Genomic DNA, 19,585 nt, shown 5'->3' on the forward strand with positions numbered 1-19,585 from the left:
GGAGCACAGCCCCCACCTCAGTGGGAGGAGTTGAGGGCACACTGCAGTAAACTTGTGGGATGGGAAATCTGGCAGCTACACCCTGCAGCAGATGCCCATAGCCCAGTGTGGTCCCTGCTGCCCCAAGCACAAGGCCAGTACAGGTGGTGTCAACAAACCACCTAGGAATCAACACAAGGGGGGAGGGGCTGATTAGGGAGCCCAGCTTTTAGGAGCAGTGCTCCCCCCTCCAAAGTGCCCAGGGCTAAATTTTGCAGCATGAAATAGGAAGGGCTAGACCAAAGAAGGGACACCAGATGGAGGCCAAAACAGTGTGAGATAGGAAGAAGGGGTGACCCTGGGAATGGCACACAGCATTCATTCATCTACTCTGTAACTTTGTGCTGAGGGCCCACTCTGTGCCAGGTACTGCTGTTCCAACCAATGCCTGGTCTCTTCCCCCAAGGAGAGGACATGCAATGGGGGCTGGGAGCTAGACAGAAACCAGGGACACAGTCTGGGCCATGAGAGGGAGGAGCTGAGACAGAGAATAAAAGACAGCAGGAAGGAGGGACCTTGATGAGTAAGCAATATTTAAACTAAGACCTAGAAGAAGAGAATTCAGCCTTGTGATGTGGGAGGCACTTTGGGCAGAGGGAACAGCCTATGCAAAGGCCCTGAGGCAGATTTGCCTGTTGTGAGTTAATTTAAGCCTCTGGGGGTGAAGGTGGCTCAAGAAGGTAGTGTGTGTCTTAGAGGATGGAGGAAGGGAATGCAGGGTTGCCCAAACGACCCATGTGCTATTCCTGGGCCACCCGTGTGCCATAGGTGAGCAGCGGCACCAGTGGCCTTGCTCCCTCTGGACGGGAGGGGGCACAGTCGCTGCCATCCAGCATCCTTGACCCAACCCCTCCTTCCTCACCTCCTCCTCTGGCTACGCTCTCCCTCTCCCCCAACCCCCTCACCCTGTGGCCCAGCCTGCTCTAGCTACGCCCCAGCCGCCCTGCTCCTCTCCAGCAATGAGCCCTCTCCCCTGCCCAGCTCTACCCTATCCTCCTCCCCCTTCCTCTTCGGTCGCGCCGTCTTACCCCCGGGCCTGCCCCGGTGCAGCCCGGCTCCCCCGGCCCGGGTAAGCATCTCCTAATTTTGTTCCAGAAGATAGAAAACTCTTCGTGGGCATGCTCAACAAGCAGCAGTCCGAGGACGACGTGCGCCGCCTCTTCGAGGCCTTCGGGAACATCGAGGAGTGTACCATCCTGCGCGGGCCGGATGGCAACAGCAAGGGTGCGTGGGGGCGGGGCGGGGGAGCGGGCGGGCGAGGCCTAGGGCTTTGCACCTCACCGACCGCCAGCCTTGACCTGGGCCGCCCCCAGCTGGTGGGGACGGACCCGACCAGCGAACAGCAAGCCTGGGAAGCGTACTTGGAAGGGGCGAGGCGGTCGGCCCCAGGAAGGGAAGGCCTCTAGCCGAGTCCAGACAGGGGCAGGGAGACTTCCGGGGTCTCTTAACTCTCCGGCCCTTCCAGGTCTTTCTGTGTCTCTGTGTTTCTCGATGTCTCTCTTCTCAGTCTCTGTGGGTCACCCATTCTCTGCCTTCATCTGGGATGCGCCCTCTTCCCTCCGTCCCTCCGGTGCCCCGCCTCTCAGCCCTGTAGCGCTTCTCTGGCCTTCCTGGGGGCCCTCGCGCCCTGGCTCAGCCTCTCCCGTCCCCCCAGGGTGCGCCTTTGTGAAGTACTCCTCCCACGCCGAGGCGCAAGCCGCAATCAACGCCCTGCACGGCAGCCAGACTATGCCGGTGAGTGGCCACCCCTCCCCCACCGCCGAGGCTGGGGAGGGGGCAGAGGGGCCGGGAGTCCCGCAGAGCCCCACCCACCTTTTCCCCCACCCCCTCCCTCCCCCGCCCCCGCACATCGTACCAAACCTTGCCAACCGTGAGGCGCTCACAGCCTTCCCAAGAGAAGGAAGGCTTTATCAGTATACCCGTTTCTCAGACAAGGACTCCGAAGCCCAAAGATGTTAAGGAACTGGACTGCCCCTAGATAAAAACCGCCCGCGGTGGGGTTAAGATCCCAAACCCGGACCCAGTGCAAGCGCGGGAGCTAGCCTTCCGCTACCCCCTCCTCCCATCCCCCCTGGAGAGGATCGGGTGGGTCCAGGCTGAGGGCAGGGACAGTTGGGAGAGGAGGCAGCTGGGGCAAGGGGACCTCACGCGCATTAATGGCTGCAGGGAGCCTCGTCCAGTCTGGTGGTCAAGTTTGCCGACACTGACAAGGAGCGCACGATGCGGCGGATGCAGCAGATGGCTGGCCAGATGGGCATGTTCAACCCCATGGCCATCCCGTTCGGGGCCTACGGCGCCTACGCACAGGCAGTAAGTGGGGGCTCAGCGGGGCGGGGGTGGGGGGCAGCTGTTCTCTAGCTCACTTTGCTCAGAGCCCCAAAGAGCAAGGACAGCTAACAGCACTGACGGGAGCCCTGCTCCTGGCCCAGAATATTCTGCTGCCCTGGGGCAATGAGGAGTGGAGAGGAATGAACCCGGGAGCGGAGGCCCCTAGGAGGCATCCCTCCCAAGCAGTGAGGGAGGCTCAGGTGTTTGCTTGTCACCCCACTACTCCTGCCCTCACTCTCCGAAAGGGGCTCCTCAGGCCTCTGGGCACTCCTGGCAGGGGCGTTCCACAGCTGCACTAACCCCTGAGGTCCCCCCGGACCTGCCTCATGCTGCTGGCCACCCACTTCTTCCTTCCACACTGGAGCTGCCTCTGTCCTCATCTCCCCCAAGCTGCCCCCACCCCAGACTTGTAACCACAGCCCCACGTGAGTGGCACTGAGGTAGGCCAGGTTTCCTGTTCTAAAGAGGTCAGCTCACTTCACTTTCTCAGCAGTGTCCAAACTTGGCCATGTCCATAAACTACCCAGTCCCCACTCACCTTTCTGAAAACATTGGGGGTACCTAGAGTTCTGGTCATGTCCTCCTGTTGCTTCGGCCGCAGACTCCAGGTGAGAATCACTTTCAACAAATCCATGCCAAGTTAGTTCCACAGACTCGTCTACCATATCTCTAGAACTTTGGCCATCACATCTCCACAGATGACAGCCCTTTGACAGGCCTGAGCAGCATCCGTGGATCCAGTCTACTGCCCCCCACAACTTTGAAGTCCCTGAGGCCCTGCCATGACTTATGAATATGGTTCTCTCAGGCAGGGGGGGATGGGGAGATAGAGCCGAGCTCCCTGGGGTTCAGAGCCCCCTCCCACCCCCAGGCTGATCCCCGGGGCACTGAGCCCCCCTGGTGGGGAGGGCTGCCCCCCCTGGAAGCGCATGATATTTTTTCCACTTCCTCTGCCCCAGCTGATGCAGCAGCAGGCGGCACTAATGGCATCAGTCGCACAGGGCGGCTACCTGAACCCCATGGCTGCCTTCGCCGCCGCCCAGATGCAGCAGATGGCGGCCCTCAACATGAATGGCCTGGCGGCCGCACCCATGACCCCAACCTCAGGTGAGCAGGTGGGGATGGACCCAGTGCCTGACAGGGCAGGGAGGCAGCTGGGCTCAGGGTGGGACCTACTGATCGACCACTTTTGCCAACCAGGGGAGGTTTCTATGGCAAGAGCACACATGCAGGGGCCTGAGCAGGCCTCATCCTCTGGAACTTTTTCTTGAGAATGTTCTAATCTCTGGGCATCTAAGGGAAGATGGGATGTGCGCCGCCTGTTGTCCGACATGATTTCAGGGTGGTGACAGTTTCACTCCTGTGATGGAGCCATGTCAGGAAGCAGTACATCTTGGTCTCTTTTATAGATCTCTAGAAAGAAATTCACATGAAAACACCTCCCTTGGAGTTCTGAGGGGTAAAGAGTCCTGCCCATTCTGTGACCTTGTGAGGTTCCAGGCCTAGCCACAGAAGGAGCCCCATTTTTTTCATTTTTCTTTAACCCAACTTAGAATCATTGGCTTTTCCCAGGGCAACTGCACAATAAGCAAGAGAGGATCTCGGGAGTTATTCAAGGACAGGGGGCTTGGAAATAACCCCTTTCACAAGTCATGTTCTTTTTTAAAAAATTTGCTTTATTAAAAAATTTTCTTAAAGATTTTTTTTTTTTTTTTGAGAGACAGGGAGCAAGTGAGAAAGAGCCTGAGCTCGGGGTGAGGGGGTAAAGGGAGAGGGACAAGAAGACTCCCCACTGAGAAGGGAGCCCAATGTGGGGCTTGATCCCCCTTCATTTGAGCCGAAGACAGAGTTTTACCACCTGAGCCACCCAGGCGCCCCACAAGGTGTGTTCTTAGGTGGATCTTGGTTAGTATTCCATTCAGTGATTCTCAACCCGGAGCATCAGATTTAAGACCTCATCCACCAGAGTAGCAAAACTCCTTGGTGGGGAGGTAGATAGCTCCTTTTGTAATGCAGACAAGAGAGCAGAGCCATCAACTTAGAAGTTCCTTACTGGCTATACAATGACCAATCCATCCTGACTTAGCTGGAGGTGAGCAACAACCACTGAAAAAGATGAAACGAAAATTAAGGGTGACCAAATTCAAGGACGCTGAGAATAGTTTATGTGCTGCGTGTCCAAGATCATGTTGTAGTCACTGGTCACAGAAGTCTTTATGGGGTAGGCTAGATTTGGACTCTGCCTTGAAGGATGGATACAGTTGGGATGAGTGGTGTTACCATGCAGGGAAATAACCCAAGGCATGATTCCCAGATAGGTCTGAGTAGGTCCATTCCAAGGCCCTTGGAGCCAACAGGTGGAGCTCCATGGGTTGGCCTTCCTCACCTTGGTTCCACTTGCCTCCCCTCCTCCTCCACCCCTCTCCACCTCTGGAACCAGGTGGCAGCACCCCTCCGGGCATCACTGCACCAGCTGTGCCTAGCATCCCGTCCCCCATTGGGGTGAACGGCTTCACCGGCCTCCCCCCACAGGCCAACGGGCAACCTGCTGCGGAAGCTGTGTTTGCTAACGGCATCCACCCCTACCCAGGTAAGCGTATCCTTTCCTTTCCCATGCAGCACATTCCTTGTCCATTCCGTCTCTGCCCTTGCTGGTGTAACAGGGAATATGTGGCTCCTACCTTTTGCCTCTTCCTTAGTTGAACCCCACATGTGATCAGAGATAGCTAGCCTCCTGCCCTCCTTCAGGGAGCCCCTGACTGGGAAGAAGAGACCAAATTCTCCTTCTTGGAGAGGTGCCAGTCTGAGGGTGAGAAAGAAGCTCATGGAACTCTGTCAGGACAGAGAAGAGAATAGATACAGTTGTACAACCAGGTTGAGAGGCTAGTAACTGCAAATTAACTGAGAGTAAATTTGACCCATAGGAAGTGAGGAGATAGATGCTAAGATTCTTAGTGTTAAGGAAGAAAAAGTTCTAATAAGAAGGTAGCAAAGACATATAAACTGTCCGTTTGGCGTCTACGTACCCCTTGGGTCCCTGGATCTGTACACAACTATGGTCAGCACGCTGGACAGGGAATCAGAACCTTGGCTAGCACCTCAGTGCTTCCCGCATAAATTGCCCCACACAAGATCCAGAAGGCCAGCTCCTGATTAACTTTGTTCCTCTAGAACTTAGCATTTCTGTTGTGGTGAGAGTGCCCAGCTGACTTGAAGCAGCTGCTGTCTAGTTTTGAAGGTGGACTGACAGGAGAGCAGGAAAGCTGGGCCTAAAGCCCTAGAGTAGACTGGCAAGGGGCAATATGAGATATGAAGGCGCTGTCCTCCTTCCCGGAGGGCAGATGGTCAGGTTACAGAGTCCCCATCAGGACTTGTAAGCGCCCAGTCATCTGTGCCAGAGGAAAGGGGGCCCCAGAAGAAGAACAGGGCAGGGGCCTATCCCCTAGAGGTCAAAGTCAGCCAGGAATACAGTATACGTGGAGAGCATAATGAGACAATAAGGCAGAACAGAGTGTCCTCGAGAGTGAAAGTTCTCTGCCTTGAGATGCTAAAGGATTCAAATGAAGGGAGAGTTCTGTAGGCTGAAGGAGCCCGAGAGAGCTTCCCAAGGAGGAGACCAGATCTACTTTAACAGATACGTAGACATTAGAGAGGTGAGGATGAACAAGGAACACACTTCTGTGGAAGGGACTGCCCTGGAGGCGCAGAGACCAATGGGCCTGCCTGGCCCAGGGAGGAGCTGGCAAATAGGTTGGCCGAACCAGGACAGAGGAAGTCAGCTTGGGGGGCAAAGCAGTGCTCTCTACTCTGGTTGCTCATCAGTAACTTCTGGGTGACTTTGTGAAATCAAAGAATCCCAGAGATTCTGATTTCAGTGTCTGGAGTGAGGCCCAGACATCCACAGACGATGAAAGTTCCACCCGCAGCCGAGTGCAAGGTCACTATGCTAGCCAGAAATAGAGGAGAATTTCCTGACTTTGGCCTTGGAGTTGTCTCTGATCTGATCCCAGTGCTCAGATCCCTCAGATCTGAGGGTCAGATCTGATCTAACCCTCACTGCCTAGACAAGAGGCCAGAGAAACCCAGAGTGAAGTCGCAGGACTGAAGGATCTGGAGTGTTGTTGGAGGAGGAAGACTCCAGTCCGGCCAGGGAGGTGGGGAGGGGCATGGGAAGCCAGAGACAGGAGAGACCCCACCAATCTCAGGTTCTTGGGCTCCTCCCCACTCAGGCTCATGAGCTGGGAGATCCATTCCCCAGCACATCTGGGTGGTTTCATTCCTCCCACTCCCCCCCTCCTCCCTGCCTGCAAGCCCATCTGGATATCTGGATTTTGACAAACCTGTTTCTTCCCCCACCCCCTCCAGCATCTGTGAGCTGTTTCCCTCATGGAATTTGGAAATGTTCCTCTCCCCCATTTGTAACAATCTGCCACATCCCATAAACAATTCCCTGCCAGAACAGGAGGGAGGGATGGAGGGAAGGAAAGGAGAGAAGTAGTACATTAAAAAAATTAATTTACCATCTTTAAATGCAGAGTTTGGAGCCACTGTAATGAGCGAGATCCTTCAAAGTGTTCACTCTTTGGCAGTTACTAATGAGGTCATTAAGCAAAGAAGTGGAGAGGGGTCTCAGAAATGCTTTTCTCTGCTTCCTAGCCCCGGGTAGCTTCTCTGTTCTCTTCTCTCGCTCATGGAGAGCATGTTCGACGCCCACACTGTGGCCTCTCCTGCCATGTAACAGCCCTGAAGGGCGGCTCTCTCAACTGTTGAGGCCGGCTCACTCCTTAGGTCACCATACTTGCCGAGCACTTGCTATGGTCCCAGCACTCTTCTGGGAGCAACCACCATGGAAGTGGTGCCGGTTAGATTTTGCCTTGGTCACCAAACTGGCCAGAGGAAGGGACACCTTTTTCTCATTTGCATAAAGACACGTTGCGTTGGAGCAGCTGGGAAGGCTGAGGGGACAAACCTAGACATGGCCCTCTAGAGAGCTGGGGCTGATGGAGGGGTCAGGCAGAGGGAGCAGGAGGGAGGAGGCCAGCCCCAGCAAGCACCAGCACCAGCACCAGTACTGGCACCATCGCCACTGGGAGCTCCTGGCTCCAGTCTCTGCTGTGAGGGTTTTGTCCCAAGACAACCCCAAGCAGGAAGGGACCCACATCCTTCCCCATCTTCAGCTCCCCACTCTGAGCAGTGCCCCCCCTGGGCCTAGCTTCCATGCTGCCATCCATGCTGTGTCCAAGGACTATCACCCCAGGGTCTTCCCTGGGCTCCCCTGAAGCTCGGGAGCTATTCTTCTAGTGGAATGTTCCTGAGAGGTTTTCGGACAAGAGCTGAGAATGGAAGTTTGGGAATTCTTCCTGCTCTGTGGGCCCCAAAGCCTAGCATTAACTGGTTAGCTTGGCTGGCCTGAGTTGCCAAACAGAGAAGCCCAGATGATTTTCTTCCTGCCTCACTTTGTTATCTAGTCTGCTTCAAACAGGCTGAGGCTGGATGTGTCCCCACTTGCCTCCCTGGGCCTCCAGGGCCAGCCCCCTACCTCATCAGTCATCAGGGCCCTTGTTCACCAAGTGTTGTGCCCACACTAGCTTTCCCCCATGGCAACTGTAGGCACAACAGAGGCAACAGAAACAAGCCAAGCCTTCTCCCTAGCCCAGCTTCTCCAAGTTATTTGCCAGGTTATCAGCCTAAGGCTCCTCTCCTCACACTGGGCAGTAGACATCCCAGACTCAAGACGTCAGGTGGGAGGTCCCCCTGGTATTTCAGCTTCGGTTTTCTCCACCCCTTTCCCAGCCCACGGGGGAGACCTTATTTGTGTGGTTACTCCCTGCAGAGGGTGTCTCAGGAGCAGCCTCAGAGTGCAAACCCTCCATGCCTGGGCAAACTCCCGGAGACTAATGGAGAGGTGCCTGGGTTTGAGCAGGAATGGGTGGCCCAGGAAGATGGAGTGGCGGGATGAAGCCTCACAGGCCCTTTATTTTACCCAGGTGGGAATCTGTCCCTGATTTGTGCTGGGGACAAGTGCGGAGGAGCCCACCCTTCTATAGCCTCTAGCTCCCTCACTCACTGTCCCTCAGCCCTTCTCCAGGATCCAGTCAGTCTTCTGAGTGAGCTGCCTACCCCCTGTGTTCCCCAGCCCCCAGTCAGGGTGGGAGCCACGCCACTGTGGCTGGGAAGAGCCTTGCGGCCACAGCCTCATCTTGTGGGCATGGTTGGGAAGAGGCTGGTCCGGTGGGCATGGCTGACTTCTGCTCCCTTGGCTCCCCTGCAGCGCAGAGCCCCACCGCCGCGGACCCCCTGCAGCAGGCCTACGCTGGAGTGCAGCAGTATGCAGGTCGTTAGTACCCTCTCGGCCCCAGTCCTCATTCCCGGGCACCAGGGTCCCCTTCCCACACCTGGCCTGGGCCCAACTGGGGGGAGGTGGGGAGGAGGAGGGAGGGCTTTCCTGGGAGAGGACCCCCTCCCTCTCGACGGCTCCCCCTAGTGTTCAGGCAGGGTTTACCTGTGAGGGTGGGTACCCTTCTCAGAGGAGAAGCTTCTAATTGGAGCCCTAGTCGGAGCCCTAACCTTGCTGGGAAGCTATGCATCTCGGAGGCCAGATTTTCCTCCCGCCGTGGTGCTGCCGAGACCGGTGCGTCCCCGGCCTCAAATCGCAAGGCAGCTCTGGGGGTGCAGCTGGAGTTCACATCACTGGCCTGGCAAGGGTAGATGCCTGGGTGCAAGGGAAGCAGCGACACCCCCCCACCTCACGGTCACATACCGGCAACGGCAGCCAGAGGTAGAAAAAAAGGAGAACTGAGAAGAGATAGCCTTGCGGCGAGCAAATGACCTTAGGTCACTGAGTGGGAAGGCCGTGAGCCACTGTAGGAAGCCATGATTCTCTGTCTCTCTCACACGCACCATAATCCTTCCTGCTGCCGGTCTCCTGCTGCCTGGCCAGGTCAGAAAGAGCCAGAGAGCTCTCCCCTGAGGGCAACGTGGGGGTTCTGGTGAAGCTGGCCTCTCACATCTGGAGGTCAGGGGAAGCTCTGTCTTACCTGCTGGGACCCCTGAGCTCTGACCTTGGATCCTGCACCTGTTGGAGCCAGCCCAGGTGGAGGAAGGTGCTGGCCATTCCTGTCCCGCCTCTGACCCTTCCCAGTTGAAGGCAGAAAGCACTAGGTGTGTCCACCTCAGTGTTCTGCTCCTGGGGACCAGCCCCTGGCAGGACCCCAGAGGCCAAGCTCATACCTCAGTGGCACCCAACCCTCCCACACAGGTGCCATCAGAGTGGGTGGACCGTGTGTGCCCAAGTCAGCTGTGGCTTGGAAAATGGGCATCCCGGCTGGTGGGGTGATCTGGCCCAGGCAGGCCAGTGTTTCTGATGATCCATTACTGTGGATTACCTATGCCTGTGGGTTGTCCATTGTTTCAGAATAGACTTGCCTTCCCCAACCCTGGGAGCGCATGTGTGCGTGTGCACACCCACTCACACTCACACACACACACACACACGCGTGCCCTCAGCTGGCTTTATTTTAGGTGGCTAAGCTAAAATGCCCTTTTTGGCTGGTCTGCTTTTACTGCTCAACACTGAAGTTTCTCTCTTTCTTCCCGCCTCTCACTCTGTCTCTCCATGTCACTGTCACCGTTTCTCCCTCTTGCCTCTTCTCTTTGGCCCTCCAGCAGCCGCCTACCCTGCTGCCTATGGTCAGATAAGCCAGGCCTTTCCTCAGCCACCTCCAATGATCCCCCAGCAACAGAGAGAAGGTGAGTCTTTGAGCTGGGGCTTCCTCCTCACCCCCTGCTGTCCCTAAAGAGGCTGCTCACTTGGGCCTTTGGCTGGGGCGTTTCTTTCGAAGGGTGACCATGTTTGCGTGTTGTGTTGAGGAGGGCGAGGGAAGACAGCAGGATTGCAGGACGTGGCATTCTCCAGTCCAAGTGCAGAGGTGGGCTTCTCGAGGGCAGTTCTGTAAACCCAAGAGATGGGGGGTCGGGAAGGGAAAACCTGGAGGAGGTGGGGTGGAAGGATTTCCTTCCCCTACTGGGCAGGATTTGGCCAGTGGAAAGGAAGGGAGGATGGAGGAATGTTCGGAATGGAGCAGGAGTAGGGAGACGTGTTCTTCACGGGCAGGAGAACTTGTATCCTCTGGGTGACCGGGAGAGACAGCTGGAGCTCCCAGGGACTCCACGGGCAGCAGACGGGGTGGGGAGAGACTTAGTGCAGCCTAGTGGGAGAAGAGCCTCATAGAAAGTCCCATCCAGAGGCTCTGGTATGCCCAGGGCCCAGGGCAGGCCAGGCAAGGCCAGTGGGGTTTGGGGGGCTGGGATCTAATAGAGACTTTCAAGTGTCCTCCCATTCCAGAGTCTAGAAACCCCACAGGAGGCTGGAGAAATAAGCCCATGCTCGGGGATTCCACGGGCCTGCTCACAGAGAGATCAGTGTGAGGGGCAGGAGACCAACAAGGTCTTGCTTTGCCCACCCCACGGGAAAGCTCACCCTGCAGTGAGGCTCCTCCGTCTGCCCCAGGAGCCCACTTGGCCAGGGGAGTGCCGTGTCTCCAGATCGCCAGCTCATAGTCCCTGCAGCAGGCTGTCCCAGCGCCGGGTGTGTAGTTCCGTTCTGGAAAGGACCCTGCGGGGTTGCTAGTCCAAACCCATTGGTCATACAGGCCCCACACAGACCGCAGATGGCTGAGAGCCTGGGCTTTGAAATAAATCCATCTGGGTCTGACTCCCAGCTTGGCCACCTCCTCCTCTCTGACCCCTGACGTCCTCACCTGTAAAGTGAGGATAGCAAGGACCAGTCACTAGGGAAGCAGGAAACTCAGAGGAGCCCAAGTTTGACCGGAACTCCAGCAATTTCCTCTGGATTTCTCACGCACAGCCCTTCCTTCACCAAACTGTCACTCCTCTAAAGTTGCCCATGGTGCCATCACCCCAGTTTACGAACATAGGGCAGCTCCTGAGATCTGTGTCGTCATCTCTTGGTACCCAGGAGAGCCAAGCTACAGGAACCCATAGGGTCTGGGCCCCCTACTGGTCAAGTGAGGTGGGGAGGTGGTCCAGCAGCCAGGTCTCCACGGGAGGCTCCCCTCTTGGGCTGTGGCCCTCCAGCCTGTTTGCCCTGCCTCTCCGTGCCTTGGTCCAGCTCTTCAGTGCATGTCAGTAAGATCAGATCCATGCAGGGTGGGGGCCATGGTGGGGGCAGGAGTCCTGTGGGGGCAGGAGTCCTGGTGGGGCCCATATCTCCCAGGCCCAGAACAGAGTGCTGTGCCCGCAGGCACGATTAGCTTTGTCACCTCACTGGCCTTAGGCTGGCACACCCTCAGCCTGCTGTCAGTGTCCTGCGTCACTCTGGCCCGTGGCCCCAGGGGTCTCTAAGCCCTGCTGCGCGCACACAGATGCAGGTCAGTGCTGCTCTGACCAACACACAGACTGGCCCCTACCCTTACACAGAGTGAGCCCCTCCATCTTCTCCACCCCAGGCACCTTGCTCTGAACTTCTCCGACCTTCCTTCCATCTCTGAGTGCCTTGAGTTCCCCCACCCCCTGCTGCCCTGTGCCCTGCTCCCTGCTCCCCAGACCAGTCCCCTCCAAGCCAGCTCTCAGCTGCGGGATCTCCTACTGTTGTCCACGTTCATCCTGACTGATGTGCTGGGCGAGGCACTATGGGAGAGCAGGGCATGGGGGTGCGGGGAATCGTGGACCTAGATGGCACAGAACCAGGCTTCGCACAGGGTGAGCTCAGGGTGCCAGGACAGGGTCATCAGAGGAGGCTTTGGGGGCCTTGGAGGATGAATGAAGTCTTTAGCACATAGAGTTGGGGACACAAACATTCGAGGTAGGGAGAACAGAAGCAAAGGCATGAGTGCTGTGAATTAGGAGATGAGCTTGACCTTGGGGATGAGACAGAGTGGGGAGATAGGCTGGGCTGGGCTGGAGGCAGACCAAAGCCATGTCCACAGCGTTCCCTGAGGCATAGGTGAGAAGGAAAGCTGTGTTCTTCCAGCCATGCCAGTGGTTGGTCCTTTCTATCATGGTTACCTCCCCCTGTGTGAAGTCATTGAAATACCGGACACATTGGTTGCTGGGGAGACCCTCCTTCTGGCATTTTGTCTTTGAGTTGAGCCTGAAAAGCAACAGATGCCTGAATTCCTGGAGGCTGTCCACTCCACAGGTGGGCCGAGGTGACCCTCAGGGATGCCCAAGTTCTGGCTGTCCCCAGGGCCACAGTGTGGTCAGGGTAGCACCTTCTGTCTCTGGGGCTCTGTTTCACCATTTCTCCAAAGGCTGGGATGTGTAGGCTCCCTTTTGAGGCGTGAAGGGCAGGATGGGGTGGGGGGTGGTTGGCTGGAGCTGGGAGAGCCATTCCCGTGAAGCTCTGCTGCATACCACACTGATAGGACTACCCTCAAGAGCTTCTTGAATCTTTAAGTTGAATAAACACAACATCCATATAAAGAAGCTTACAGAACTTGAAGTGAGAGTCCCAAGTTCAAAGCAGGTGGCTGCATGGGGTAGGGAGCATTGAGGGAAGACCTGAAGAAAGGAACGGAAGGGAGAAAGAAGGCAGAGCTGGGGGAGGTACAGAAGGACAGGAGAAGGCTAATGTCCCTGTCCCTAAATCTTCCAATTTGGCTGGAGGCAAAAGCTTCCAGACCTAAAGAAGAAAGAGACTCAGACCACAGATTGTATACTTAGGGAATACCGGAAAAGAGAGAGCGAATAGGGACTATCTGGGGGGAGTCCTGGAAAAGGTATGGCTTAGATCAGGCCTTTGAGCTGATTCCTACCCTAAGGGGACTCACACTGAGCTGGGGACCATCCAGGGATCCATCTACAGAGTGTGAACCAGTGAGAACCTGGCATGGCTGGAGATGGGGTAAGGGAAGGGTCACCAACACTTGGGGGATTCAGCAGCAGGGACCCCAGGACGCTTGCACTTGCGCCGGTTCTGGTTCTGAATGCGCCGTCAGCTGGTAGTTTGCCTGGAGACCATGGCCGGGGAGGAGAGGCTGAGGGCACAAGGGGAGTGCAGATGGTGCAGGGCAGGGATCTAGGACCCAGGAGGTCAGATGCTCAGAAGGTAGCTTTGGTGGTCAGAGGAGTCTTTGTAGGGACCTAGGAGAGAGTGAGGGTCTAGACACTTGCTCCGAACTGGGTTACCTGCAGCCTCATCTGTCCCAGGGAAGCCCCACACAGCTCTGGCTGTGAACACCACATCGCTGTCCACATCGGGGCCTTACCACCTTCACTTTCCGAGCTCACGCTCAGTTCCTACCAGCCTCTGGTCAGAACCTTGGTTCTGAGACGCCTGTGACAAACGAACCTGCCTCCTTTGCATGCTGGCTGGGAACAATCATTGGAACGACCAGTCTTAAAAGGTTAAAAATATGCAGCATACTCTGTTTAAAATGGCATGAAATAGATGAATCGTCTTGGAGAGAGTTCTGTTTCAAATGAAAACTGGGCATGTTGTTTATTTAAAAAGAAAAATGTAAAACTTTAGCAGCCTAGAAATTTCAGAAACCCAAAGGCTTCACCAGTGTTCAGTGTTTCCGGGGCGTGGAGATCTATGATAGGCAGAGAGAGGAAAGCCCAGACTAGCCCGATGAGGTCTGGCTCCATCCACCCCCAGCTGTGTGATGTTTGGCAGGTGACCTAACCTCTCTGGGCCTCCGTTTCCTATCTGTGGAGTGGGAGTGACAATAGCACTTGCCTCCAAGGGCTGCAGGAAGATTAAGTGACTTAACATACAGCTCAAGTGCTTAGAGGAGCCTGACCAGTAGTTTGTGCAGAAGTGGTGGGGTTGTTCTCCTTGTCATGGAGTGCGGAGCTCCATGCGGGAGCCCCAGCTGAACACCGGGCCATGCCGTGAAGCCCCACCCTGTGCACCTAGCCTGCTGGAGGAGACAAGATAAGTCTTGATTTCTGCACTGGGGATGGGTGCTGAGTGTGAGGTTTGGGGCAGGGGAAGGTGGGACCATGGGGCACCAGATGGCTGCAGGTTGTGGAGGAAGGTGGCCCCAAGGTCGGAGCTGGAGGCGAGGTGAAGCCATATCACAGGGCCACTGGCATGGCTGCCCCAGGGCGATTCCAGAGCAGGGGCTGGGCTGACTGGGCGGCGGGCAGACCCTCTCAGGTCTCCCTCCCCCGAGCCTCTCCTCAGCGCCTCCTCTCCCTGGCTGGTCAGGCCTTGGCACGCTGACCCCCTTCACGCGTCAGCTCCGCCCCTGGAGCGAGTTGCCAGGCCCCCTGTTACAGACGCATTCGCAGCAAAGGTGACTGAGGCACAGAGAGGTTCAGTGACTTGCCCAGGGGCAGGGCGGGGACCAGAGCTCAGACTGGGGCTCAGCAGTCCCCACTCCTCCGTGGCCGCCCTTGGCTCTTGGATGAGACCCCCCCCCCCAACCTTGTCCCCCTCCCTGCTGCCGCTGCCTAACTCGCTCACCTCTCCTCTGTCTCTCTCTTCCCCCCACCCCGCCATCCCTCCTCCCCGCCCCCCCCCCCCCACCGCAGGGCCCGAGGGCTGTAACCTGTTCATCTACCATCTGCCCCAGGAGTTTGGGGACGCTGAGCTGATGCAGATGTTCCTCCCTTTCGGTAATGTCATCTCCTCGAAAGTGTTTGTGGATCGGGCGACTAACCAAAGTAAATGCTTTGGTGGGTAAAGATAACAAACCAACTAGCTTCACCCAGGACAGGGCGGTGCTCGCACCAATTTACCGGTGTCCGGTGTCCGACTGCTTTTAACCTCCTCCTCCACATCGCCGCCCCCCCACCCCAGGTGCTCCCTAAGGCCCAGCCCCCAGCTCCACCTCTTTTCTCTCTGCTGCTTTTCTCTCCGCTTCTTGGCTTTCCCTGCCCACCCCTGCCCCCTACCCGCTCTCCATCGCCCCCATCCCAGTCCGAGAGACAGGTTCCTCCGCTCTCCACAAGGCCCAGTTTCCACCCATGGAGAAGGGGAAGGAGTCACCTTGGGCCAGGGTGGTGGGGGCATCGAGCCGAGCCCATTCTCCCAGCATCCCCTCCTCTGGCCATCCTAGAGGCCCTGGTGGATGGATGTGGAGCATGATCCTTGGGGGGGAGGGGTCTGCCCCGCTGAGACCCCCCCTCCCGTCCTGCCTGCCCCTTGGTCCTCTCTGTCCACCTCTCTGTCCTGCCCCCGCCACCCTTCTCTGTCTACCCCACTCTTTGATTCCCTCCTACCATCCACTGAACCCTCCTTCCCCCACCACTCCCTCAGGCCACCAGAGCCACATTGCTGAGGAGTCAGGAAGAGCAAACTGGTCCTGCCCTCAGGAAGCCTCAGGTCTGAGCTTAGATGACAATCATGCCTACTGCGCAGCACTGAAGTCTGCAAGGCACCAAGTAATGGAGCAGAGAGAAAGGCAGGTGGATGTACACAGCCGTGCAGAAGGGGAGGGAGTGCCCCAGAGGGACCAGAGAACGGGGCCGGGAGCGGGAGGAGAAGAGGGGAAGGACAGTGGCTGAGGACGCTGCAGGAGGCTTTGGGGAGAAGGGGTCAGGGGGCGCCAGCCGTGAGGGAGGGGCTGTGACGGGGAGGGCTGACCATTCCGATGAGGACGCTTCTGGGATGGAGGCAGTGGGAGATGCTGGCAGGTCCTTGACCTGAGAATAACGGAATGAAAATACAGCTTTTAGGAAATGCGCGTGGGGGCAGGGTGTGAGATGGGACAGAGGACTCGGGAGGATCTCGGGATCTGGTTGTCAGATAAAATATAGGGTGCCCAGTTAAACTGGAATTTCTGATAAACAATGGATGCATTCTGTGTGTATGTAAGTATGTTCCAAATATTGTATGTGATATGTTCCATACAATACTGGGGAGATGCTTATAGTAAAAAAATATTATTTATTTGAAATTTGAATTCAACTGGGCATCCTGTGTTTGAATTTGCTTTGGACCTCCTGGAATCCCACCTCATTCCCACACTTCTCCCCTCCACTCCCCCTCAGCCCCCTCCCCTGCTTCCTCTTTCGCCTCCGTCAGCCCTTCCCACGGGGCTAGATCCACTCGTGAGTCCAGTCCCCAGAGAGCCACACATGGAACCAGAGCTGAGTTTGCCAGAAGCTTAGATCTCCAGGTTGAACCCCAGCTTCTGAGCCTGTGAGGACAGAGTAGGGGCCTGGATTGCCTGGGGAACCCCCGGTCACAGCTTGGAATGGTGAAGGGGAGGCCGCTCAAGTGTGTAGAAGCATCAGCAAGCGCAGGGCAAGGAGATTGCTGTTAGGAGACCCACTTTGCAGACCCGTGAATGGCGTGAGGTTTTAGAACATGATCCCCAAAGCAGTCAAGGTCTTTGCAACTGGGTCCCTTCCCCTCTGGCAGCTGCCACAGGTAATGTTATCCCAGCAGTTTCTTTCCCTTTGAGTGTGAGAAAATAAAGCCAAAGAAGAAGATAGGGTTGCACCCCTCCCCTGTTTGGCCGGTGTTTGTGCTGGCAAATCACCATTATGTATGTTAGGGCTCAGATGTTGCAGAGGGCAGAAGAGGCTGCTAGCAGCCCCCCAGCACTGGGCCCCCTGGACCGGCAGGCTTGTGCTCTGCCCAGCGCTCTGAAGCCTTTGTGCTGTCCCATCTTTTTTCTTTTTTTTTTTTTTTTGTGCAGCCCACCTTTTCAAAGGCATTTCCTTGGGGTCTGCCCTGCCATTTGCCTATTTAACTTCTCCAGGACCAAGGTTTTATCCCCCCACTAGAAATCATCCTCTGTATACCTCTACTCTGGCTCTTTCTTCAGTTCCTGAAAGACTTCAAGGGCTAAAAGTCCACTGGCCTTAGAGAAAGATGGGCTCCTGCCACACCGGCCGGCCCCAGTGCTTCCTCCTTAAGCCCCCTGGGTTCTTTCTTGTTTGCTTTGGCAGCTGTGCTTTGGCAACTCTCCCAGAGGCCTTCAGTGTGAGAAGGAGCTCTGCGCTCCTTCCCAGGCAGGCATCTACCTCTGAGCCTCGGTGTCCTCATTTGGGAAATGAAGATGTTGGTGGTCATTTCTCAGGGGCCGTGTGAGGATTACAGGAGGTGGCAGAGCAGACCCTCAGGAGGTGCCAGAGCCCCCTTTGTACCCAAAAGGAGGGGTTGTCTTTGAGTAAATGTGGTCCTGTGTTAAAGTGAGCCCCCCAAAGTGCTCACCTGCTCTTTATGAGCATAAACAGAATCTTGCAACCTTTGTGAGCTGACATGCAGCACAAATGGTTGCTGTGTCGGAGAAGGGCTGGGGGCACACCAGGAGGGCCTCCTCCCCACATGGCTTCCCACAGCCTGGGAGGCTGGAGCCTTCTCAGCCCTGGGAGGGATGGGGGAGTAGGCTCTGGGGGAAGGAACCCAGTCCTGGGAACCATTAAAATGGGAGACAGCATCTAGAGCCCTGTTCAGCGGCCCTGACTCCTCACCAGTTAGCAAAACTAGCTGAGAGAGAAACGTTCCCTTGAGCCTGGAGCACTTACCAACCCCTGAGCTCTCAGAGATTTTAAACTCTCCTATGAAGGCTGGGCTTCTTCCTTCCAGGACCTCTGGTCCCCCACTCTCCTCACTGGGCAGCAGTCCTTCCCTTTACTCCTCTGCCCTAGGTAGTATCCCCAGCCCCCTTTATCTTCCTCCCAACTCCTCCCTGCTTTGCTCACATTTGTTTCCTGCAAGAAGAGCCACAGAGGGCCGGGGGCAGGTGGGGAGATAGAGTCTGAGCTGATAGGGCTGTGCCTGCGGCGGGCCAGCGGAGGAGAGAGGGGTGTCACCCAGTGAGGCTCTCTCTCCCGGCAGAGAGAGGCTTTGGTTCAACCGCGCCCCTGATTCTGGGGGAGAGCTGTGTAACAGACCTGCAGTTCACACACGTGAAAACTGCTCTGCTCTGGGAAGACCTGACTGTGGTCATCAGCAGAGAGGTCAGTGGGGTGGTGGACTGGCCAAAGGGATGAGAGGAGGTGGAAGGATGTCTCCCGCAGCTCTCTGGCTAAGGGCCATCCAAAGTCTCTCCTGTTTTGGCACATGGACTTGTACAGAGATCGTTCATGTTTCTCTGGGCCTGACTCACTGATTCCATCTGAGCTCATACGCACCCATTCTGGAGTACACTTACTGTGTACACACACACACACACACACACCATCTTTGATGGCTCATGGCTGCAAGAGTGAGCGTGACAAATGTGAGCAAAAGCAGGAAGGAGTCAAGAGAAAGAGGAAAGAGACCAGAGGAGGCAGGGCATAGGTCAGAGATAAAAAGACAGTCACCATGTGGGGAGGGTGAGGGAGAGGTCTGGGACAGGCCCAGTGTACCATGGACAACTAGCCAAGAAAATGCTACTACGCTGTGGGGGTCTGTACACCTATTAGTTATATATCCAGAGGCCATCTGGGGACAAGCACCCTAAATGAGACACGTTTGCAGGATGGCCCGGGAACCTCGCCAAACTTAGTTTCACATAATTTGCAGGATCTAAGTCCATTTTACAGGACAAAGGGCCTATCAAGTCAAATAAATTCCAGGAAACACCAGGCAAACCAAGCTATGAGTGTTTATTTACTGGAGAACTTGGGATGGGAGGTGGGCTTTTTTTTAATTCATGTGTCTTAAACTGCCCTGGAGGGGCACAGTGGTAAGCCTGACCACAGAAGGCCCTTTCTCAGGAGCACGGGTTAGAGCCAGTTTAGGAGATGCTGATGTGAAATATAGTCTCTATAAGGAGATGCATTCAAAGTTCCCAAAGGGTGACTTTTAAACTAACTTTCAGATTCGTATCCATCCCCAGCTGGGAACTACTTGTTTCAGAAGCCATAGATGGTTCTGTATCTCTTTCTGGAATGTTGGGAAGAGTGACCGAGTGACTTTGTAAAAAGCACTTCTGCAGTGCCTAGGCCTCAGAGAAGGCTCTCAACTAACTTTTACTAATAGCGTTAATTTGCCCTACTACTGTTATTATAGATACCATGAGGGGTTCATAGGGGATGCGTCAATTGGTGCTCTCTTAGAATCCAGGGCAAGAGCACCTGCTCCCAGGGCTTGGAATTTTAAATAAAAGGGAGGTGCCGACCGCCCTTGGACTTGAAGTGGTGGGTTCCTGCCAGTCCGACTGGATTTAGGCAAGTGTCCGCCAGGAGCCTGGCTCGGGGCAGCCTCGCCAAGGACCGGGAGGGGGGCGGAGGGCCGCGAGGACTGTCAGCCTCTGCCCTCCCCCACGGCCAGGCGGCCCTCGCGAGGGGGGGCGGCTGGAAAAGGCGG

The 19,585-nt window shown here is 56.2% G+C and overlaps 1 protein-coding gene and 1 long non-coding RNA gene across 51 annotated transcripts in view; one reads left to right on the forward strand and one right to left on the reverse strand.

The window, feature by feature from the left end:
• Positions 1–19,585, forward strand: part of CELF4 (CUGBP Elav-like family member 4) — a 289,407-nt gene that overhangs the window by 258,554 nt on the left and 11,268 nt on the right. For 5 of the 50 annotated variants that reach the window (XM_032310476.1, XM_032310479.1, XM_032310492.1 and 2 more), the window contains exons 4-11: positions 1,135–1,263; positions 1,694–1,773; positions 2,206–2,349; positions 3,327–3,474; positions 4,808–4,957; positions 8,639–8,704; positions 10,033–10,116; positions 14,869–14,952. In XM_032310476.1, coding sequence (XP_032166367.1) covers positions 1,135–1,263; positions 1,694–1,773; positions 2,206–2,349; positions 3,327–3,474; positions 4,808–4,957; positions 8,639–8,704; positions 10,033–10,116; positions 14,869–14,952 — 885 coding nt within the window. Of the gene's footprint in view, positions 1–1,134; positions 1,264–1,693; positions 1,774–2,205; positions 2,350–3,326; positions 3,475–4,807; positions 4,958–8,638; positions 8,705–10,032; positions 10,117–14,868; positions 15,013–15,595; positions 15,741–19,585 lie in introns of all 50 variants that reach the window. The other 45 variants (XM_032310477.1, XM_032310493.1, XM_032310481.1 and 42 more) reach the window with 20 other exon arrangements.
• Positions 10,111–11,559, reverse strand: LOC116571943. Its single transcript, XR_004278054.1, has 3 exons — positions 11,300–11,559; positions 10,847–11,126; positions 10,111–10,316 (listed from the first exon to the last, which is right to left on the reverse strand). It is a non-coding gene; the product is annotated as an uncharacterized LOC116571943 (long non-coding RNA).

Source organism: Mustela erminea, chromosome 13, assembly GCF_009829155.1.
Source record: "Mustela erminea isolate mMusErm1 chromosome 13, mMusErm1.Pri, whole genome shotgun sequence".
NCBI classification, from domain to species: Eukaryota; Metazoa; Chordata; class Mammalia; order Carnivora; family Mustelidae; genus Mustela; species Mustela erminea.